Below are 24,260 nucleotides of genomic sequence, written 5' to 3'. Positions count from 1 at the left end.
GGTGATTCTAAAGGGTAATTCTAAAGTGTAATTCTAAAGTGTAATTCTAAAGTGTAATTCTAAAGGGTGATTCGAAAGAGCGATTCCAAAGAGTAATACTAAAGGGTAATTCTGAAGGGTAATTCTAAAGGGTAATTCTAAAGGGTAATTCTAAAGTGTAATTCTAAAGTGTAATTCTAAAGTGTAATTCTAAAGTGTAATTCTAAAGGGTGATTCTAAAGGGTGATTCTAAAGGGTGATTCTAAAGGGTAATTCTAAAGTGTAATTCTAAAGTGTAATTCTAAAGGGTGATTCGAAAGAGCAATTCCAAAGAGTAATACTAAAGTGTAATTCTGAAGGGTAATTCTAAAGGGTAATTCTAAAGTGTAATTCTAAAGTGTAATTCTAAAGTGTAATTCTAAAGTGTAATTCTAAAGTGTAATTCTAAAGTGTAATTCTAAAGTGTAATTCTAAAGTGTAATTCTAAAGGGTAATTCTAAAGTGTAATACTAAAGTGTAATTCTAAAGGGTAATTCTAAAGTGTAATACTAAAGTGTAATTCTAAAGTGTAATACTAAAGTGTAATACTAAAGTGTAATTCTAAAGTGTAATACTAAAGTGTAATTCTAAAGTGTAATACTAAAGTGTAATTCTAAAGTGTAATACTAAAGTGTAATTCTAAAGTGTAATTCTAAAGTGTAATTCTAAAGTGTAATACTAAAGTGTAATTCGGAAGAGTGATTCTAAAGTGTAATTCTAAAGTGTAATTCTAAAGTGTAATTCTAAAGTGTAATTCTAAAGTGTAATTCTAAAGTGTAATTCTAAAGTGTAATTCTAAAGTGTAATTCTAAAGTGTAATTCTAAAGTGTAATACTAAAGTGTAATACTAAAGTGTAATTCGGAAGAGTGATTCTAAAGTGTAATTCTAAAGTGTAATTCTAAAGTGTAATTCTAAAGGGTAATTCTAAAGTGTAATACTAAAGTGTAATTCTAAAGGGTAATTCTAAAGTGTAATACTAAAGTGTAATTCTAAAGTGTAATACTAAAGTGTAATACTAAAGTGTAATTCTAAAGTGTAATACTAAAGTGTAATTCTAAAGTGTAATACTAAAGTGTAATTCTAAAGTGTAATACTAAAGTGTAATTCTAAAGTGTAATTCTAAAGTGTAATTCTAAAGTGTAATACTAAAGTGTAATTCGGAAGAGTGATTCTAAAGTGTAATTCTAAAGTGTAATTCTAAAGTGTAATTCTAAAGTGTAATTCTAAAGTGTAATTCTAAAGTGTAATTCTAAAGTGTAATTCTAAAGTGTAATTCTAAAGTGTAATTCTAAAGTGTAATACTAAAGTGTAATACTAAAGTGTAATTCGGAAGAGTGATTCTAAAGTGTAATTCTAAAGTGTAATTCTAAAGTGTAATTCTAAAGTGTAATTCTAAAGTGTAATTCTAAAGTGTAATTCTAAAGTGTAATTCTAAAGTGTAATTCTAAAGTGTAATTCTAAAGTGTAATTCCAAAGGGTAATTCTAAAGGATAATTCTAAAGTGTAATTCTAAAGTGTAATTCTAAAGTGTAATTCTAAAGTGTAATTCTAAAGTGTAATTCTAAAGTGTAATACTAAAGTGTAATACTAAAGTGTAATTCGGAAGAGTGATTCTAAAGTGTAATTCTAAAGTGTAATTCTAAAGTGTAATTCTAAAGTGTAATTCTAAAGTGTAATTCTAAAGTGTAATTCTAAAGTGTAATTCTAAAGTGTAATTCTAAAGTGTAATTCTAAAGTGTAATTCTAAAGTGTAATTCTAAAGTGTAATTCCAAAGGGTAATTCCAAAGGGTAATTCTAAAGTGTAATTCCAAAGTGTAATTCCAAAGTGTAATTCTAAAGTGTAATTCTAAAGTGTAATTCTAAAGTGTAATTCTAAAGTGTAATTCCAAAGTGTAATTCTAAAGTGTAATTCTAAAGTGTAATTCTAAAGTGTAATTCTAAAGTGTAATTCCAAAGGGTAATTCTAAAGTGTAATTCTAAAGTGTAATTCTAAAGTGTAATTCCAAAGTGTAATTCTAAAGTGTAATTCTAAAGTGTAATTCTAAAGTGTAATTCTAAAGTGTAATTCCAAAGTGTAATTCTAAAGTGTAATTCTAAAGTGTAATTCTAAAGTGTAATTCTAAAGTGTAATTCTAAAGTGTAATTCCAAAGTGTAATTCTAAAGTGTAATTCTAAAGTGTAATACTAAAGTGTAATTCTAAAGTGTAATTCCAAAGTGTAATTCTAAAGTGTAATACTAAAGTGTAATTCTAAAGTGTAATTCTAAAGTGTAATTCTAAAGGGTAATTCTAAAGGGTAATTCTAAAGTGTAATTCTAAAGTGTAATTCTAAAGTGTAATTCTAAAGTGTAATTCTAAAGTGTAATTCCAAAGTGTAATTCTAAAGTGTAATACTAAAGTGTAATTCTAAAGTGTAATTCTAAAGTGTAATTTTAAAGGGTAATTCTAAAGGGTAATTCTAAAGGGTAATTCTAAAGTGTAATTCTAAAGTGTAATACTAAAGTGTAATTCTAAAGTGTAATTCTAAAGTGTAATTCTAAAGGGTAATTCTAAAGGGTAATTCTAAAGGGTAATTCTAAAGTGTAATTCTAAAGTGTAATTCCAAAGGGTAATTCTAAAGTGTAATTCTAAAGTGTAATTCTAAAGTGTAATTCCAAAGTGTAATTCTAAAGTGTAATTCTAAAGTGTATTTCTAAAGTGTAATTCTAAAGTGTAATTCTAAAGTGTAATTCCAAAGTGTAATTCTAAAGTGTAATTCTAAAGTGTAATACTAAAGTGTAATACTAAAGTGTAATTCTAAAGTGTAATTCCAAAGTGTAATTCTAAAGTGTAATACTAAAGTGTAATTCTAAAGTGTAATTCTAAAGGGTAATTCTAAAGTGTAATTCTAAAGTGTAATTCCAAAGTGTAATTCCAAAGTGTAATTCTAAAGTGTAATTCGAAAGTGTAATTCCAAAGTGTAATTCTAAAGTGTAATTCTAAAGTGTAATTCTAAAGTGTAATTCTAAAGTGTAATTCTAAAGTGTAATTCTAAAGTGTAATTATAAAGTGTAATTATAAAGTGTAATTCCAAAGGGTAATTCTAAAGTGTAATTCCAAAGTGTAATTCCAAAGTGTAATTCTAAAGTGTAATTCTAAAGTGTAATTCTAAAGTGCAATTCTAAAGTGTAATTATAAAGGGTAATTCTAAAGTGTAATTCCAAAGGGTAATTCTAAAGTGTAATTCTAAAGTGTAATTCCAAAGTGTAATTCTAGAGTGTAATTCTAAAGTGTAATTCTAAAGTGTAATTCTAAAGTGTAATTCTAAAGTGTAATTCTAAAGTGTAATTCTAAAGTGTAATTCTAAAGTGGAATTCTAAAGTGGAATTCTAAAGTGTAATTCTAAATGTAATTCTAAAGTGTAATTCTAAAGTGTAATTCTAAAGTGTAATTCTAAAGTGTAATTCTAAAGTATAATTCTAAAGTGTATTTCTAAAGGGTAATTCTAAAGTGTAATTCTAAAGTGTAATTTCAAAGTGTAATTCTAAAGTGTAATTCTAAAGTGTAATTCTAAAGTGTAATTCTAAAGTGTAATTCTAAAGTGTAATTCTAAAGTGTAATTCTAAAGTGTAATACTAAAGTGTAATTCTAAAGTGTAATTCTAAAGTGTAATACTAAAGTGTAATTCTAAAGTGTAATTCTAAAGTGTAATTCTAAAGTGTAATTCTAAATGTAATTCTAAAGTGTAATTCTAAAGGGTAATTCTAAAGTGTAATTCTAAAGTGTAATTCTAAATGTAATTCTAAAGTGTAATTCTAAAGGGTAATTCTAAAGTGTAATTCTAAAGTGTAATTCTAAAGTGTAATTCTAAAGTGTATTTCTAAAGGGTAATTCTAAAGGGTAATTCTAAAGGGTAATTCTAAAGTGTAATTCCAAAGTGTAATTCCAAAGTGTAATTCCAAAGTGTAATTCCAAAGTGTAATTCCAAAGTGTAATTCCAAAGTGTAATTCCAAAGTGTAATTCCAAAGTGTAATTCCAAAGTGTAATTCCAAAGTGTAATTCCAAAGTGTAATTCCAAAGTGTAATTCCATAGGGTAATTCCAAAGGGTAATTCCAAAGGGTAATTCCAAAGTGTAATTCCAAAGGGTAATTCCAAAGTGTAATTCCAAAGTGTAATTCCAAAGGGTAATTCTAAAGGGTAATTCTAAAGTGTAATTCTAAAGTGTAATTCGAAAGTGTAATTCGAAAGTGTAATTCGAAAGTGTAATTCGAAAGAGCAATTCCAAAGTGTAATTCTAAAGTGTAATTCTAAAGTGTAATTCTAAAGTGTAATTCTAAAGGGTAATTCTAAAGTGTAATTCTAAAGTGTAATTCTAAAGTGTAATTCTAAAGTGTAATTCCAAAGAGTAATTCTAAAGTGTAATTCTAAAGTGTAATTCTAAAGGGTAATTCTAAAGTGTAATTCCAAAGGGTAATTCTAAAGGGTAATTCTAAAGGGTAATTCTAAAGGGTAATTCTAAAGTGTAATTCTAAAGTGTAATTCTAAAGTGTAATTCTAAAGTGTAATTCTAAAGTGTAATTCTAAAGAGTATTCTAAAGTGTAATTCTAAAGTGTAATTCTAAAGTGTAATTCTAAAGGGTGATTCTAAAGGGTGATTCTAAAGGGTGATTCTAAAGGGTGATTCTAAAGGGTAATTCTAAAGTGTAATTCTAAAGTGTAATTCTAAAGTGTAATTCTAAAGGGTGATTCGAAAGAGCGATTCCAAAGAGTAATACTAAAGGGTAATTCTGAAGGGTAATTCTAAAGGGTAATTCTAAAGGGTAATTCTAAAGTGTAATTCTAAAGTGTAATTCTAAAGTGTAATTCTAAAGTGTAATTCTAAAGGGTGATTCTAAAGGGTGATTCTAAAGGGTGATTCTAAAGGGTAATTCTAAAGTGTAATTCTAAAGTGTAATTCTAAAGGGTGATTCGAAAGAGCAATTCCAAAGAGTAATACTAAAGTGTAATTCTGAAGGGTAATTCTAAAGGGTAATTCTAAAGTGTAATTCTAAAGTGTAATTCTAAAGTGTAATTCTAAAGTGTAATTCTAAAGTGTAATTCTAAAGTGTAATTCTAAAGTGTAATTCTAAAGTGTAATTCTAAAGGGTAATTCTAAAGTGTAATACTAAAGTGTAATTCTAAAGGGTAATTCTAAAGTGTAATACTAAAGTGTAATTCTAAAGTGTAATACTAAAGTGTAATACTAAAGTGTAATTCTAAAGTGTAATACTAAAGTGTAATTCTAAAGTGTAATACTAAAGTGTAATTCTAAAGTGTAATACTAAAGTGTAATTCTAAAGTGTAATTCTAAAGTGTAATTCTAAAGTGTAATACTAAAGTGTAATTCGGAAGAGTGATTCTAAAGTGTAATTCTAAAGTGTAATTCTAAAGTGTAATTCTAAAGTGTAATTCTAAAGTGTAATTCTAAAGTGTAATTCTAAAGTGTAATTCTAAAGTGTAATTCTAAAGTGTAATTCTAAAGTGTAATACTAAAGTGTAATACTAAAGTGTAATTCGGAAGAGTGATTCTAAAGTGTAATTCTAAAGTGTAATTCTAAAGTGTAATTCTAAAGTGTAATTCTAAAGTGTAATTCTAAAGTGTAATTCTAAAGTGTAATTCTAAAGTGTAATTCTAAAGTGTAATTCTAAAGTGTAATTCCAAAGGGTAATTCTAAAGGATAATTCTAAAGTGTAATTCTAAAGTGTAATTCTAAAGTGTAATTCTAAAGTGTAATTCTAAAGTGTAATTCTAAAGTGTAATTCTAAAGTGTAATTCTAAAGTGTAATTCTAAAGTGTAATTCCAAAGGGTAATTCTAAAGGGTAATTCTAAAGTGTAATACTAAAGTGTAATACTAAAGGGTAATTCTAAAGTGTAATTCTAAAGTGTAATTTCAAAGTGTAATTCTAAAGTGTAATTCTATAAGTGTAATTCTAAAGTGTAATTCTAAAGGGTAATTCTAAAGTGTAATACTAAAGTGTAATTCTAAAGTGTAATTCCAAAGTGTAATTCCAAAGTGTAATTCCAAAGTGTAATTCCAAAGTGTAATTCCAAAGTGTAATTCCAAAGTGTAATTCCAAAGTGTAATTCCAAAGTGTAATTCCAAAGTGTAATTCCAAAGTGTAATTCCAAAGTGTAATTCCAAAGTGTAATTCCAAAGTGTAATTCCATAGGGTAATTCCATAGGGTAATTCTAAAGTGTAATACTAAAGTGTAATTCTAAAGTGTAATTCTAAAGTGTAATACTAAAGTGTAATTCTAAAGTGTAATTCCAAAGTGTAATTCCAAAGTGTAATTCCAAAGTGTAATTCCAAAGTGTAATTCCAAAGTGTAATTCCAAAGTGTAATTCCAAAGTGTAATTCCAAAGTGTAATTCCAAAGTGTAATTCCAAAGTGTAATTCCAAAGTGTAATTCCAAAGTGTAATTCCATAGGGTAATTCCATAGGGTAATTCTAAAGTGTAATACTAAAGTGTAATACTAAAGTGTAATTCTAAAGTGTAATTCTAAAGTGTAATACTAAAGTGTAATTCTAAAGTGTAATTCTAAAGTGTAATACTAAAGTGTAATTCTAAAGTGTAATTCTAAAGTGTAATTCTAAAGTGTAATTCTAAAGTGTAATTCTAAAGTGTAATACTAAAGTCTAATTCTGAAGGGTAATTCTAAAGGGTGATTCTAAAGTGTAATTCTAAAGTGTAATTCTAAAGTGTAATTCGAAAGTGTAATACTAAAGTGTAATTCTAAAGTGTAATTCTAAAGTGTAATACTAAAGTGTAATTCTAAAGTGTAATTCGAAAGTGTAATACTAAAGTCTAATTCTGAAGGGTAATTCTAAAGTGTAATACTAAAGTGTAATACTAAAGTGTAATTCTAAAGTGTAATTCTAAAGTGTAATTCGAAAGTGTAATACTAAAGTCTAATTCTGAAGGGTAATTCTAAAGTGTAATACTAAAGTGTAATACTAAAGTGTAATACTAAAGTCTAATTCTGAAGGGTAATTCTAAAGTGTAATTCTAAAGTCTAATTCTGAAGGGTAATTCTAAAGTGTAATTCTAAAGTGTAATACTAAAGTGTAATTCTAAAGTGTAATACTAAAGTGTAATTCTAAAGTGTAATACTAAAGTGTAATTCTAAAGTGTAATACTAAAGTGTAATACTAAAGGGTAATTCTAAAGTGTAATTCTAAAGTGTAATTTCAAAGTGTAATTCTAAAGTGTAATACTAAAGTGTAATTCTAAAGTGTAATTCTAAAGTGTAATTCTAAAGGGTAATTCTAAAGGGTAATTCTAAAGTGTAATTCTAAAGTGTAATTCTAAAGTGTAATTCTAAAGTGTAATTCTAAAGTGTAATTCCAAAGTGTAATTCTAAAGTGTAATTCTAAAGTGTAATTCTAAAGTGTAATTCTAAAGTGTAATTCCAAAGTGTAATTCTAAAGTGTAATTCTAAAGTGTAATTCTAAAGTGTAATTCTAAAGTGTAATTCTAAAGTGTAATTCCAAAGTGTAATTCTAAAGTGTAATTCTAAAGTGTAATACTAAAGTGTAATTCTAAAGTGTAATTCCAAAGTGTAATTCTAAAGTGTAATACTAAAGTGTAATTCTAAAGTGTAATTCTAAAGTGTAATTCTAAAGGGTAATTCTAAAGGGTAATTCTAAAGTGTAATTCTAAAGTGTAATTCTAAAGTGTAATTCTAAAGTGTAATTCTAAAGTGTAATTCCAAAGTGTAATTCTAAAGTGTAATACTAAAGTGTAATTCTAAAGTGTAATTCTAAAGTGTAATTTTAAAGGGTAATTCTAAAGGGTAATTCTAAAGGGTAATTCTAAAGTGTAATTCTAAAGTGTAATACTAAAGTGTAATTCTAAAGTGTAATTCTAAAGTGTAATTCTAAAGGGTAATTCTAAAGGGTAATTCTAAAGGGTAATTCTAAAGTGTAATTCTAAAGTGTAATTCCAAAGGGTAATTCTAAAGTGTAATTCTAAAGTGTAATTCTAAAGTGTAATTCCAAAGTGTAATTCTAAAGTGTAATTCTAAAGTGTATTTCTAAAGTGTAATTCTAAAGTGTAATTCTAAAGTGTAATTCCAAAGTGTAATTCTAAAGTGTAATTCTAAAGTGTAATACTAAAGTGTAATTCTAAAGTGTAATACTAAAGTGTAATTCTAAAGTGTAATTCCAAAGTGTAATTCTAAAGTGTAATACTAAAGTGTAATTCTAAAGTGTAATTCTAAAGGGTAATTCTAAAGTGTAATTCTAAAGTGTAATTCCAAAGTGTAATTCCAAAGTGTAATTCTAAAGTGTAATTCGAAAGTGTAATTCCAAAGTGTAATTCTAAAGTGTAATTCTAAAGTGTAATTCTAAAGTGTAATTCTAAAGTGTAATTCTAAAGTGTAATTCTAAAGTGTAATTATAAAGTGTAATTATAAAGTGTAATTCCAAAGGGTAATTCTAAAGTGTAATTCCAAAGTGTAATTCCAAAGTGTAATTCTAAAGTGTAATTCTAAAGTGTAATTCTAAAGTGCAATTCTAAAGTGTAATTATAAAGGGTAATTCTAAAGTGTAATTCCAAAGGGTAATTCTAAAGTGTAATTCTAAAGTGTAATTCCAAAGTGTAATTCTAGAGTGTAATTCTAAAGTGTAATTCTAAAGTGTAATTCTAAAGTGTAATTCTAAAGTGTAATTCTAAAGTGTAATTCTAAAGTGTAATTCTAAATGTAATTCTAAAGTGTAATTCTAAAGTGTAATTCTAAAGTGTAATTCTAAAGTGTAATTCTAAAGTATAATTCTAAAGTGTATTTCTAAAGGGTAATTCTAAAGTGTAATTCTAAAGTGTAATTTCAAAGTGTAATTCTAAAGTGTAATTCTAAAGTGTAATTCTAAAGTGTAATTCTAAAGTGTAATTCTAAAGTGTAATTCTAAAGTGTAATTCTAAAGTGTAATACTAAAGTGTAATTCTAAAGTGTAATTCTAAAGTGTAATACTAAAGTGTAATTCTAAAGTGTAATTCTAAAGTGTAATTCTAAAGTGTAATTCTAAATGTAATTCTAAAGTGTAATTCTAAAGGGTAATTCTAAAGTGTAATTCTAAAGTGTAATTCTAAATGTAATTCTAAAGTGTAATTCTAAAGGGTAATTCTAAAGTGTAATTCTAAAGTGTAATTCTAAAGTGTAATTCTAAAGTGTATTTCTAAAGGGTAATTCTAAAGGGTAATTCTAAAGGGTAATTCTAAAGTGTAATTCCAAAGTGTAATTCCAAAGTGTAATTCCAAAGTGTAATTCCAAAGTGTAATTCCAAAGTGTAATTCCAAAGTGTAATTCCAAAGTGTAATTCCAAAGTGTAATTCCAAAGTGTAATTCCAAAGTGTAATTCCAAAGTGTAATTCCAAAGTGTAATTCCATAGGGTAATTCCAAAGGGTAATTCCAAAGGGTAATTCCAAAGTGTAATTCCAAAGGGTAATTCCAAAGTGTAATTCCAAAGTGTAATTCCAAAGGGTAATTCTAAAGGGTAATTCTAAAGTGTAATTCTAAAGTGTAATTCGAAAGTGTAATTCGAAAGTGTAATTCGAAAGTGTAATTCGAAAGAGCAATTCCAAAGTGTAATTCTAAAGTGTAATTCTAAAGTGTAATTCTAAAGTGTAATTCTAAAGGGTAATTCTAAAGTGTAATTCTAAAGTGTAATTCTAAAGTGTAATTCTAAAGTGTAATTCCAAAGAGTAATTCTAAAGTGTAATTCTAAAGTGTAATTCTAAAGGGTAATTCTAAAGTGTAATTCCAAAGGGTAATTCTAAAGGGTAATTCTAAAGGGTAATTCTAAAGGGTAATTCTAAAGTGTAATTCTAAAGTGTAATTCTAAAGTGTAATTCTAAAGTGTAATTCTAAAGTGTAATTCTAAAGAGTATTCTAAAGTGTAATTCTAAAGTGTAATTCTAAAGTGTAATTCTAAAGGGTGATTCTAAAGGGTGATTCTAAAGGGTGATTCTAAAGGGTGATTCTAAAGGGTAATTCTAAAGTGTAATTCTAAAGTGTAATTCTAAAGTGTAATTCTAAAGGGTGATTCGAAAGAGCGATTCCAAAGAGTAATACTAAAGGGTAATTCTGAAGGGTAATTCTAAAGGGTAATTCTAAAGGGTAATTCTAAAGTGTAATTCTAAAGTGTAATTCTAAAGTGTAATTCTAAAGTGTAATTCTAAAGGGTGATTCTAAAGGGTGATTCTAAAGGGTAATTCTAAAGTGTAATTCTAAAGTGTAATTCTAAAGGGTGATTCGAAAGAGCAATTCCAAAGAGTAATACTAAAGTGTAATTCTGAAGGGTAATTCTAAAGGGTAATTCTAAAGTGTAATTCTAAAGTGTAATTCTAAAGTGTAATTCTAAAGTGTAATTCTAAAGTGTAATTCTAAAGTGTAATTCTAAAGTGTAATTCTAAAGTGTAATTCTAAAGGGTAATTCTAAAGTGTAATACTAAAGTGTAATTCTAAAGGGTAATTCTAAAGTGTAATACTAAAGTGTAATTCTAAAGTGTAATACTAAAGTGTAATACTAAAGTGTAATTCTAAAGTGTAATACTAAAGTGTAATTCTAAAGTGTAATACTAAAGTGTAATTCTAAAGTGTAATACTAAAGTGTAATTCTAAAGTGTAATTCTAAAGTGTAATTCTAAAGTGTAATACTAAAGTGTAATTCGGAAGAGTGATTCTAAAGTGTAATTCTAAAGTGTAATTCTAAAGTGTAATTCTAAAGTGTAATTCTAAAGTGTAATTCTAAAGTGTAATTCTAAAGTGTAATTCTAAAGTGTAATTCTAAAGTGTAATTCTAAAGTGTAATACTAAAGTGTAATACTAAAGTGTAATTCGGAAGAGTGATTCTAAAGTGTAATTCTAAAGTGTAATTCTAAAGTGTAATTCTAAAGTGTAATTCTAAAGTGTAATTCTAAAGTGTAATTCTAAAGTGTAATTCTAAAGTGTAATTCTAAAGTGTAATTCTAAAGTGTAATTCCAAAGGGTAATTCTAAAGGATAATTCTAAAGTGTAATTCTAAAGTGTAATTCTAAAGTGTAATTCTAAAGTGTAATACTAATAGTCTAGTAGGAAGACTAGGTCCCCCTGCACCCCCCGGAGATATACTTCTAATCAGTGTTTCTAGATTGGAAAAAATGTGTAGAAAATGACTAGCTATGGCCCCAAGCTGAAAAAATGTCCCACATACCATTTTTATGCAAATTACTGCTGCCATTATCAAAAAAAGACTAGGTCCCCCTGCACCCCCCGGAGATATACTGAAACTGGCAGTGACTGGTGATTGAAATGCGGTGCCTTTTTGTGTTTCAGGTCGAGGTACGTGAACTCCCCACGATCTACAGCAACCAGGAAGAGACTGATACCAGGGTGGTTCTGTACCTCCATCATGCTGCTACCATCGGATACAAGAACGCTGTAGTCAGAACACCGGACACAGACATCCTCCTGATCCTGCTCCACCATGCCCACAACATCAAGCTGACGGTGTACCTGGATACAGGGTCAGGGAAGCATCGCCAACTTGTCAACGTCTCTGAGCTGGCAGAATCCCTGGGAGAGGACTACTGTGCCACTCTCCTGGGGTACTATGTGTTCAGCGGAGAAGACTGCACCAGTGCCTTCAAAGGGAAGGGAAAAGTCGGGCCCTTGAAAAAGCTGGAGAAGAATCCCAGGTTTCACAGGGCATTCGGTGAATTTCACAGGGTATTTAGAAAAATAAAACTTTGTGTTAACGTCTGTGTAGACGGACCTTAATATGAGTCTATTATTTCGTAAAACTGTGATTATTTTGTAAATAAAGCACTAATTAGCATACTAGTATACCATAGACACATGTAATCATGTTATGAATAGTTCTATCATGATCTATGCCCTTCAAAACATGGGTCTAGACACCTTCATTTTTCAATTATCTGCAATATTGGCTGAGATATGTCAAAAATCGTTTTTTTGATAATGGCAGCAGTAATTTGCATAAAAATGGTATGTGGGACATTGTTTCAGCTTGGGGCCATAGCTAGTCATTTTCTACACATTTTTTCCAATCTAGAAACACTGATTAGAAGTATATCTCCGGGGGGGTGCAGGGGGACCTAGTCTTTTTTTGATAATGGCAGCAGTAATTTGCATAAAAATGGTATGTGGGACATTTTTTCAGCTTGGGGCCATAGCTAGTCATTTTCTACACATTGTTTCCAATCTAGAAACACTGATTAGAAGTATATCTCCGGGGGGTGCAGGGGGACCTAGTCTTCCTACTAGACTATAAAGTGTAATTCGGAAGAGTGATTCTAAAGTGTAATTCTAAAGTGTAATTCTAAAGTGTAATTCTAAAGTGTAATTCTAAAGTGTAATTCTAAAGTGTAATTCTAAAGTGTAATTCTAAAGTGTAATTCTAAAGTGTAATTCCAAAGGGTAATTCTAAAGGGTAATTCTAAAGTGTAATACTAAAGTGTAATACTAAAGGGTAATTCTAAAGTGTAATTCTAAAGTGTAATTTCAAAGTGTAATTCTAAAGTGTAATTCTATAAGTGTAATTCTAAAGTGTAATTCTAAAGGGTAATTCTAAAGTGTAATACTAAAGTGTAATTCTAAAGTGTAATTCCAAAGTGTAATTCCAAAGTGTAATTCCAAAGTGTAATTCCAAAGTGTAATTCCAAAGTGTAATTCCAAAGTGTAATTCCAAAGTGTAATTCCAAAGTGTAATTCCAAAGTGTAATTCCAAAGTGTAATTCCAAAGTGTAATTCCAAAGTGTAATTCCAAAGTGTAATTCCATAGGGTAATTCCATAGGGTAATTCTAAAGTGTAATACTAAAGTGTAATACTAAAGTGTAATTCTAAAGTGTAATTCTAAAGTGTAATACTAAAGTGTAATTCTAAAGTGTAATTCCAAAGTGTAATTCCAAAGTGTAATTCCAAAGTGTAATTCCAAAGTGTAATTCCAAAGTGTAATTCCAAAGTGTAATTCCAAAGTGTAATTCCAAAGTGTAATTCCAAAGTGTAATTCCAAAGTGTAATTCCAAAGTGTAATTCCAAAGTGTAATTCCATAGGGTAATTCCATAGGGTAATTCTAAAGTGTAATACTAAAGTGTAATACTAAAGTGTAATTCTAAAGTGTAATTCTAAAGTGTAATACTAAAGTGTAATTCTAAAGTGTAATTCTAAAGTGTAATACTAAAGTGTAATTCTAAAGTGTAATTCTAAAGTGTAATTCTAAAGTGTAATTCTAAAGTGTAATTCTAAAGTGTAATACTAAAGTCTAATTCTGAAGGGTAATTCTAAAGGGTGATTCTAAAGTGTAATTCTAAAGTGTAATTCTAAAGTGTAATTCGAAAGTGTAATACTAAAGTGTAATTCTAAAGTGTAATTCTAAAGTGTAATACTAAAGTGTAATTCTAAAGTGTAATTCGAAAGTGTAATACTAAAGTGTAATTCTAAAGTGTAATTCTAAAGTGTAATACTAAAGTGTAATTCGAAAGTGTAATACTAAAGTCTAATTCTGAAGGGTAATTCTAAAGTGTAATACTAAAGTGTAATACTAAAGTGTAATACTAAAGTCTAATTCTGAAGGGTAATTCTAAAGTGTAATTCTAAAGTCTAATTCTGAAGGGTAATTCTAAAGTGTAATTCTAAAGTGTAATACTAAAGTGTAATTCTAAAGTGTAATACTAAAGTGTAATTCTAAAGTGTAATACTAAAGTGTAATTCTAAAGTGTAATACTAAAGTGTAATACTAAAGTGTAATTCTAAAGTGTAATTCTAAAGTGTAATACTAAAGTGTAATTCTAAAGTGTAATACTAAAGTGTAATTCTAAAGTGTAATACTAAAGTGTAATTCTAAAGTGTAATACTAAAGTGTAATACTAAAGTGTAATTCTAAAGTGTAATACTAAAGTGTAATTCTAAAGTGTAATACTAAAGTGTAATTCTAAAGTGTAATACTAAAGTGTAATTCTAAAGTGTAATACTAAAGTGTCATTCTAAAGTGTAATACTAAAGTGTAATTCTAAAGTGTAATTCTAAAGTGTAATACTAAAGTGTAATTCTAAAGTGTAATTCTAAAGTGTAATACTAAAGTGTAATACTAAAGTGTAATTCTAAAGTGTAATACTAAAGTGTAATTCTAAAGTGTAATACTAAAGTGTAATTCTAAAGTGTAATACTAAAGTGTAATGCTAAAGTGTAATTCTAAAGTGTAATACTAAAGTGTAATTCTAAAGTGTAATACTAAAGTGTAATTCTAAAGTGTAATACTAAAGTGTAATACTAAAGTGTAATTCTAAAGTGTAATACTAAAGTGTAATTCTAAAGTGTAATACTAAAGTGTAATTCTAAAGTGTAATACTAAAGTGTAATTCTAAAGTGTAATACTAAAGTGTAATTCTAAAGTGTAATACTAAAGTGTAATTCTAAAGTGTAATTCTAAAGTGTAATACTAAAGTGTAATTCTAAAGTGTAATTCTAAAGTGTAATACTAAAGTGTAATTCTAAAGTGTAATACTAAAGTGTAATTCTAAAGTGTAATACTAAAGTGTAATTCTAAAGTGTAATTCTAAAGTGTAATACTAAAGTGTAATTCTAAAGTGTAATACTAAAGTGTAATTCTAAAGTGTAATACTAAAGTGTAATTCTAAAGTGTAATACTAAAGTGTAATTCTAAAGTGTAATACTAAAGTGTAATTCTAAAGTGTAATACTAAAGTGTAATTCTAAAGTGTAATTCTAAAGTGTAATACTAAAGTGTAATTCTAAAGTGTAATACTAAAGTGTAATTCTAAAGTGTAATACTAAAGTGTAATTCTAAAGTGTAATACTAAAGTGTAATACTAAAGTGTAATTCTAAAGTCTAATTCTGAAGGGTAATTCTAAAGTGTAATTCTAAAGTGTAATACTAAAGTGTAATTCTAAAGTGTAATTCGAAAGTGTAATACTAAAGTCTAATTCTGAAGGGTAATTCTAAAGTGTAATTCTAAAGTGTAATACTAAAGTGTAATTCTAAAGTGTAATTCGAAAGTGTAATACTAAAGTGTAATTCTAAAGTGTAATTCGAAAGTGTAATACTAAAGTGTAATACTAAAGTGTAATACTAAAGTGTAATTCTAAAGTGTAATTCTAAAGTGTAATTCTAAAGTGTAATACTAAAGTGTAATACTAAAGTGTAATTCTAAAGTGTAATTCTAAAGTGTAATACTAAAGTCTAATTCTGAAGGGTAATTCTAAAGTGTAATTCTAAAGTGTAATTCTAAAGTGTAATTCGAAAGTGTAATTCGAAAGTGTAATACTAAAGTCTAATTCTGAAGGGTAATTCTAAAGGGTGATTCTAAAGTGTAATTCCAAAGTGTAATTCTAAAGTGTAATTCTAAAGTGTAATACTAAAGTGTAATACTAAAGTGTAATTCTAAAGTGTAATTCTAAAGTGTAATTCTAAAGTGTAATTCTAAAGGGTAATACTAAAGTGTAATTCTAAAGTGTAATTCTAAAGTGTAATTCTAAAGTGTAATACTAAAGTGTAATTCTGAAGGGTAATTCTAAAGTGTAATACTAAAGTGTAATTCTAAAGTGTAATTCTAAAGTGTAATACTAAAGTGTAATACTAAAGTGTAATTCTAAAGTGTAATTCTAAAGTGTAATACTAAAGTGTAATACTAAAGTGTAATACTAAAGGGTAATTCTAAAGGGTAATTCCAAAGGGTAATTCTAAAGTGTAATTCTGAAGTGTAATTCTAAAGGGTTATTCTAAAGGGTAATTCTAAAGGGCAATTCTAAAGGGTAATTCCAAAGGGTTATTCTAAAGGGTTATTCTTAAGGGTTATTCTAAAGGGTAATTCTAAAGGGTAATTCTAAGGGGTTATTCTAAAGGGTTATTCTAAAGGGTAATTCCAAAGTGTAATTCTAAAGGGTAATTTCAAAGGGTAATTCTCAAGTGTAATTCTAAAGGGTTATTCTAAAGGGTAATTCTAAAGGGTATTCCAAAGGGTAATTCCAAAGGGTTATTCTAAAGGGTAATTCTAAAGGGTAATTCCAAAGGGTAATTCTAAAGGGTAATTCTAAAGGGTAATTCTAAAGGGTAATTCCAAAGGGTAATTCTAAAGGGTAATTCTAAAGGGTAATTCCAAAGGGTTTTGATTGTTTCTCGGCTTTGCCTATTTAATAATAAAAATGCCAAACTGAACCACTTCCTTCGGCCACGGGTGTGATTTGTTGACACTGCCTGGCTGGCAGTTAAACAAAATCGAAAATCATTCCAAACAGGAAAACACTGTTTTTAAGGACATTACAAAGGACACAAACAACAGGTAAGACAAACTAATGTAACGTGTTGGATATGGTGGTGTAATAGACAATTGGTAAAACGGCAGTAAAACCTGGAATTCATTTATTTATACCCCTCTAAACTTCTTTAAACCTTTATTTAAATAGAATTATATATTCTTGAACAATGTAGAACACCAATTGTGTTGAAAATACTTCAATATATAGCACTAGCTGACTAGCAGGAGTACATGATGATGACATTCTGAGTTAAGCATGATGACGTTCAGGTAGAAGAAGAAGCCTTATCACCAACTTCAACCACTTCCGGAATTGTTTTATTATTTGTGTTCAAATGTCTGGTGATTGTTTTGTATTTATTTATGTGAATGTGTACTTGTGTATAACTGTCATTAATCAAAAAGGCTTATATTAGGCACTATCGAGCGATTTTTTTTAAATCCAAAAAAACTAACTTTTTTTTTCAAAAATTATTAATTTATTTTTTTGCCTAAAACACTCCCAGGCACTCACTGATGAACCTCTGAAAGTTTGAGGAAGATATGTTCAGCCATCTCTGAGAAAAATGGCGACACACAGACAGACCAATGGCTCTCTTGTATAGTCGATGAGAGGGTGTTGCATGTGACAGGATTAAGGTTAAGAACATGTCGATTGATCCTGCGTTCAATTGTGATCAATAATGCCTCCATCTCCTAAGCTGTGACTGAACGTCGTGTTATTACTACAGTGTACGAGGGTGATATTTATTTTTTGGGGAAGAGCTAGTATTAGTACACTGAATGGCTCAGGAACACAAGACAAAAGGAACAGTTGAGAGAGAGAGAGGGAGAGAGAGAGAGGGAGAGGGGAGGGGGTGAGAGAGAGAGAGAGAGAGAGAGAGAGAGAGAGAGAGAGAGAGAGGGGGGGCGGGGGAGTGGAGACACCAACGACAGACCTGAAGGCCAAGGTAGAGGCAAACTTGGTAACTTCCACTTCCGGTTCCTCTGGCGAAGAAGCGTCCTTCGAGCTCTCTACATCATCAAAGTTTAAGTATTTTCCCATTTGTGTCCTTGTCAAATTTCCACTCGTTATTTTATTGTGTATGTGTTACTGTGTGTTTCTAGTTAGTCTTGGTTTATAGATCGTGCAAACTTGTGTGTAATTAATCATTTTCTGTTCGCACCGCTTCCGCGGCCCGGTCCCTCTAGGTTTCCCTCCCCCCGTCGGTGTTTTGTCAATATAAGTTCTTTCCTTCGCTGTATTGCTGTTTCTTTGATTTTCTTTTCTCCCCCTACTTTCCCCAAACATCTTACCCTTTGTCTCACGTTTTAAATACAAAAAAAAAAAAACATTTTTATTCTTATTTCCTTTGCTCTTCGTGTGGCCCACACACATGTGCTGTTGTCTCGCCCCACCCCCTTTATCTCCTTTTCTTCCACCTCTTCCTTCCATTTCCAGCCGATACTCACCTTTCCAATTCTAGTTTCCATCGTACTCATTCAACCCTTTCTTATTCTTTCTCAGATCCACACCCTCACTTCAGGGACTTTTCCCAAATTGTTTTTTCACGGTTTTGTTTAATATTATTTAAATATGTTTAAACTTTCCCCAGCAGTGTTTTATTCAGTGGTTTATTACAACACGCTGTTTTTCTTCCAACTTAAAGGCTTTTTTCAATTTCCTCATCAAATCATTCCATTTCAAAAAAAAATTCAATCTCTTACAGTTCTTCCTCTCGACATTCTCTAAACTTACCTGCATTCCACCCCTCCTCTATCGTTTTCAAAATCACAATACACCCAGTTTGTAATAAATGTTTGTTTGTCATTAATTGTCCACTTTCGAAACTCCCCCTCACCCCTCCCCTCCTAAACACCCCACTCACCCTCACCTCTTCCCTTCAAAACTCCCCCTTCACTGCTCCCCTTCAAAACTCCACCCTCACCCCTCCCCTTTAATCTCCCCACTACCATCTTTCTCAAATTCTTCCCTCTCCCCCATCGCCCCTTCCTCTAAGCTGCCTCCTCCCCACTTCCTTTCACTTCATCTCATACCTCCACCTCCTCCAACCTTCTACTTCGCTCTACCCCACTGTCAAACAACACCTCACTGTACCTCATCCAATCACCATCACACCTTTTGTCCTCCTCATCCTTCCGTTTCTCCTAGCTCTTCTGCAATCTCTGACACACTATCAACAGCTCTCCCTACCTCCCCCTCTCACCCCTCATCTTACCCTACCCCTCCCCTGTCATGTAACCGATGCTCCCCTTCCCTCTTCCTTAACGGTGTGGACCTCAAACATCCGGGGCCTTCGCTCAAACCTGATTGATCTCTCCATTCAGGTTGCTTCTGACAAAACCAGACTTAATCTGCTTAACAGAAACTTTCCTCCTTCAAGATGTCTCTGATTCCTTAATATCTCTTCCTGCTTACTCCCTCCTCCGGATCTCTTCCTTACTCTCCTTGCACTGCCCTCTCTCCACCCCACCCCCAGGAGTACCTCTGGCTACGGCTTCCTCTCCGCTCCCACCTTTTGTTCATATATGTTCTGTACCGTCCTCCAAACAGTGATGACTCCATTTACATCTCGCTGTCTGACAACATGGACCAACTTCTATCAACTCATCCCAACTCTATTTTCTTCATATGTGGTGACTTCAACTGTCATAATGCCAGCTGGCTGGGTGTGGGTACCTATTGCACCAGCCATGGCATCTCTGCAAGTGCGACTCACTGGGACTGACACAATCTGTCAATTTCCCGACCCGGATCTCATTCAAATGATCATCTTCTCTTCTAGACTTGATTATGACAAACTTCCCTGCAAATGTCTGCTGCTCTTCTTCTGCTCCAATCGGTTATTCTGATCATTTGCTTTTTAAAGTGGATATCTCTCTGGCCATTCTCAGAGAGCCTCCTCAGCGCTGACGAGTCTGGTATTTCACTCAGGCCGACTGGCACGGTCTGCAAGCAGCCATCAATCATCTGGACTGGTCTCCCATCTCGACTGCCTATGACATTAACTCTTCCTGGGAATTCTTCCAAAGTAAACTGCTCTCTCTCATGCACAGATTTATCCCATCTCGTCTTCAGTTGTCTTACCCTTCCTCCGGTCCATGGTACAATGAATCTTGTGGTGAGGCAGTTGCCCTGAAACAACTTTCCTTCGCCTCTTGGAAGGCTAATCCAACTGAAGGTAATCTCAGTTCCTTTCACAAAGCTCGGAACAAGTGTGTGTCTACCCTCAGGAGAGCCAGGAAGCACTATCTCTCCACACTCAAGAATGAACTCTCAAACTTGTCTCCTTCCTCCAAATCCTGGTGGCGTCTGGTCAAATCCGTTTCTGGTGTTTGTTCCCTCTCCATCCCCTCCCTTACCTCAAACGGCTACACAGCTGACACGGCACGTGAAAAAGCTGAATGCCTCAACTCTGTGTTTGCCTCAATATCCTGTGTCCCAAACCCATCTCTCTCTCTGTTCCCACCTTACCCAGTCAAACCCAGCTGCTCCTGGACTCTGGGTCCTTCTCTACCGACAAGTTGAAGAAGTTTCTGTCAATCGTCGACTCTGATTCTGGAACTGGACCAGACTTCATCAGCCCACGGGTCCTAAAATCCTGCTCTGCCACTCTTTGCCACCCTCTCTCTGTTCTCTTCACCCTCTCTTTTGCTCAAGGTCATCTGCCATCAGCTTGGAAATCAGCCAACATCACCGCTTTACACAAAAAGGTGCAAAAACAGATCCTTGCAACTGCAGACCAATCAGCCTTCTCCCAATTATCAGCAAAGTCATGGAATCCATCATCACTTGTGACATCAAATTCTTCCTCTTCTCCAATGGCTTGATCTCAGATCATCAATTTGGATTCAGACTAGGTCACTCTATTCTGGACATGCTGCTTCTGCTGTGTCAACAATGAATGGAGGCTCTCAATGCCAAACAGGAAATCAGAGCTGTCTCCCTTGACATATCTCGTACCTTCGATACGGTCTGGCACCCCACCCTGGTCACCAAACTCTCCTCTTATGGTATCCACAGAAATCTCCACACATGGCTTGTGGACTTCCTCACCGGTCCCAGTCAACATGTTGCCCCGAATGAAATTCTCTCATCTCCTCTTGCTGTTCTGACTGGAGTTCCTCAAGGTAGTGTTCTGGGCCCTGTGCTTTTTCTGGTCTTCGTCAATGATCTCTCCGACTCCCTGGAAAATCCTTCCTATTTCTTTGCTGATGACTCCACTCTCTGCCGCTCCATATCTCAATCCTCAGATCGGCAGTCTGTAGCCTTCTCACTCTCTGTAGACCTGGACAAAATCACAGACTGGTCAAACAAGTGGAACATGTCATTCAATCCTGACAAATCTTACACTCTCGCTTTGTCTCTCCCTCCCCCCCCCCCCCCCCCCTCCCCTCTTCCCTCCTCGGTTGGTCACTTCCATCCTACCGGTTTTCTTCACTCAATGTTGGCAACTAAGTGCATTTAGCTTCACCTTTCATGAACATAACTCATACCTGTAAATAAAACTCCATTGAGCACTTTCACTTGTTAATTCATACCCCTCGTAGTCCACACCATAAGGGTAGTGCAGAAAGCGCATTTCTTGCTGCAACCGCCGCAGGTTTCCCCGTAAATCACCCGTTGCCATGCCGACAGATCACCACAACCACACACCACCGTGGTGCACCTACAAACGCATGGAACGGTGTTCATTGTCAATGTACAAACCGGCTCATGCCAAAACACCAGAGATGGGCCTTATCGATCAGATTCCACACGATAAGCCCTCCATAGTCCATGGAATATTCATCACATGCGTTAATGTAATCACGAAGGATAGCCGGCTAAAGCTCCACTTGAGCTTTAACGTTAAAGAAATGTAAAGTATATTTACAGTATGTGATTAATATATACAGTATGAGATCGAGTGTTACCATTTGCGATTAAACAACTTGCGCAAACCAAGCATGAGTTCGTCTCGACAAGGTACAAGTACAGTACAAGTACAAGTGCAGTACAGTACAAGTACAGTACAGAGTACAGCTGTGTATTAATAATACTACATTTGTTCAGTCTATCCAATATCCATCACGTTATATTACAATATAACATATACTTTATTCAGCAAATAATTCACAAACAAAACCCACCTCTAAAAAGTGCTGGCTTGTAACATCTGTACAGTATTAAAACATACAGTACCGGAAACCACACGCAACCATCGATTCAATGAAGCCACGCCCCCTAACCTTGCACCGCCTGTTTGGTCTTCCCGCCTTCCATCCGCATTTCGCGCCCGTCTCAGCCCCGCCCCTTTTATAAATTGTTCCTTTTAAATCTCTGACAAGGAAATAATAGATCGTAACGATAATTTACAGATGGAAGATAATTAATCAATATTAATTAAACTGTTGTTTGTCATACTGTACGACATATATATATATATATATACATATAAAAATATAAATATATAAAACTAAAACACTATTGTAGGTCGAAAAGTTGCCATCAAGTCCCAAAAACAGGTTCCAAAAGTCAAAACAAGTCTCAAGTTCCATATATGCTGGAACTGGTTTAACAGAGTTCAGTCAGAGTAGCAGAAAAAGGGTTAAACCTGGAACTTAATGCAAAATTATTATTTACTAGCCGAAACCCGTGGAACATCCACGGAAGGGAGGATGTGGTGTCTGGATAGAGTGTACTGAAGCGCGATGCTACGCGCGCTACTTGTATAGCAAGGAGGAAGCGGACAACGCAGTAAGTTCAAAGAGTCTTTATTACCAGAGCTCCACTGTAGCACTGGAGCGCTCCAGGACCGGGCTGCGCGCCCGGTGTATATCCCGCGGCCACGCCTACCCCTCGGGCGTGGCCGCCGCCCACTTGGTGCGCGGAATGATGCCATCAAGCCAGTGAGCTTTCGTGTCCGCCACACGCGCCCCCCCCCCCCCCCAGAATTCCCGCGCACTTGGAGGGCCAGTTTGCGGGGCAAACGGATGACCCGGCCGAAGCGCCCTCTGGCGACTGGCGGCGTCCGGGATGCAGGGATGCCAGCTGGGATGCCTCCGGCTGCACCCGGGATGGGTGCAGGACCGGGGGGCGGCGTGCCGGTGGGCCTGGACGGTGCCGGGGGTCCGCCCGCAGGGGGGCGGCCCCGACGCGGGGGCCGAGCCACCGGCGATGGGTGGTCCACGTCGAGGTGGTCCGGCTTGAGGCGATCCACTGAGACGCGGTTGGGAGTACCGCCGATGTCCAAGGTGAAATGTTTCACCCCGGTCTCCAGCACGCGGAAAGGCCCGTCGCATGGGGGCCGCAGTGGTGTCCGGTGGGCGTCGTGCCGGACGAAGACGTACTCCGCGGTGCGAAGCTCCGGGGCGACGTGCGTAGGCGGGTGCCCGTGGTGCGCCGTCGGCACCAGGGCGAACCTCAGGGCTGTCTCCTGCAGCGCGGAGCGCTCCTGCGCCGCGGACCATGGTGCCGTGGGGTCGGGGAGGAACTCGCCCAGCACCCGCAGCGGTTGTCCGAAGACCAACTCTGCCGCGGATGCGCGCAGGTCGTCCTTGGGCGCCGTCCGGAGGCCCAGCAGGACCCAGGGGAGCCTGTCGACCCAGCCGCCGTCGCGGAAGGTGGCCCGGAGCGTGGCCTTCAACGAGCGGTGGAATCGCTCGCACAGGCCGTTGGCCTGGGGGTGGTAGGCCGTGGTTCGGTGCAGCTGGACCCCAAGCCCCCGCGCGACCGCCCCCTAGAGCTCCGAGGTGAACTGGGGGCCACGGTCAGATGAGATGTCCGAGGGGGAGCCGAACCGGGCGACCCAGGTGGTGATGAACGCCTGCGCGACGTCCGCCGCCGTCGTCGCTGCCAAAGGCACGGCCTCCGGCCACCGGGTGGTGCGGTCCACCATTGTCAGGACATGGGTGAAACCCCGCGAGGGGGGCAGAGGTCACACCAGGTCCACGTGCACGTGGTCGAACCTACGTTCCGGCACCATAAACGGGGCCAATGGGGCCTGGGTGTGCCGGTGCACCTTCGCGCGCTGGCACGCGAGGCACGTCCTGGTCCAGCCGCGGACGGCCTTCCGGAGGCCATGCCAGACAAACTTGTCGGCGACCAACCTCTGGGAGGCCTTCGTGCCCGGGTGGGACAGGCCGTGGATGGCGTCAAAAACCTGGCGCTGCCAGCCCGCGGGCACGATGGGGCGAGGCCGCCCGAGGGAGACATCGCACAAGATGGCCGTGCCCGCGCCGTCGAACGGCACCTCGGTGACGCGGAGGCCCGTGACGGCGGTCCGCAAGGCCTGGACGCCGGGGTCGGCGGCCTGGTCCGCCGCCATCCGGGCATAGTCGATGCCAAAGTGGACTGCGTGGGCGACGGACCGGGAAAGGCAATCCGCCACCGGGTTGTCTTTACCCGCGATGTGCCGGATGTCCGTTGTATATTCGGACACAGCCGAGAGGTGACGCTGCTGCCGGGCTGACCACGGCTCGGCGACCTTGCCCATCGCGAAGACCAGTGGCTTGTGGTCGACGAAGGCCGTGAACGCACGGCCCTCGAGCAGATGGCGGAAGTGCCTGACCGCCAGGTGAAGCCCGAGCAACTCGCGGTCGAGGGTACTATAACGGCGTTCGGGCGGGCGAAGCTGCCGGCTGAAGAACGCCAGCAGTTGCCAGGCACCACGCACCCATTGCTCGTGCACCGCGTCCACCGCATAGTCCGAGGCGTCGGTGGTGAGGGCAATCGGTGCATCGGGCGCCGGGTGCGCGAGCATGGTGGCGTTAGCCAAGGCGAGCTTCGCGCCCGCGAACGCCGCGTCCATCTGCTCGGTCCAGGTAACATCACCTTTGCCCGGCTTCCCTCGGAGGGCCTCGTGCAAGGGGCGCAGGAGCTGGGCGATGCGGGGCAGGAACCGATGGTAAAAGTTTACCATGCCCAGGAACTCATGGAGCCCCTTGATCGTGCGGGGG

At 35.3% G+C, this 24,260-nt stretch overlaps 1 protein-coding gene across 5 annotated transcripts in view; it reads right to left on the bottom strand.

The window, feature by feature from the left end:
* Positions 1-21,548, bottom strand: part of CEP44 (centrosomal protein 44) — a 65,627-nt gene extending 44,079 nt beyond the window's left edge. Inside the window, exons 1-2 of one of the 5 annotated variants that reach the window (XM_068100509.2) lie at positions 21,453-21,548; positions 20,862-20,989 (exon numbers count right to left, since the gene is read on the bottom strand). In XM_068100509.2, coding sequence (XP_067956610.2) covers positions 20,862-20,950 — 89 coding nt within the window. In that variant the 5' untranslated portion in view covers positions 20,951-20,989; positions 21,453-21,548. Of the gene's footprint in view, positions 1-20,816; positions 20,990-21,236; positions 21,344-21,452 lie in introns of those variants that run through there. The other 4 variants (XM_078776997.1, XM_068100505.2, XM_068100507.2 and 1 more) reach the window with 4 other exon arrangements.
* Positions 21,549-24,260: the final 2,712 nt, after the last annotated feature.

This window comes from Myxine glutinosa, chromosome 4 (assembly GCF_964187855.1).
Source record: "Myxine glutinosa chromosome 4, kmMyxGlut1.1, whole genome shotgun sequence".
NCBI lineage: Eukaryota > Metazoa > Chordata > Myxini > Myxiniformes > Myxinidae > Myxine > Myxine glutinosa.
This window is presented reverse-complemented; position numbering and strand designations above follow the sequence as displayed.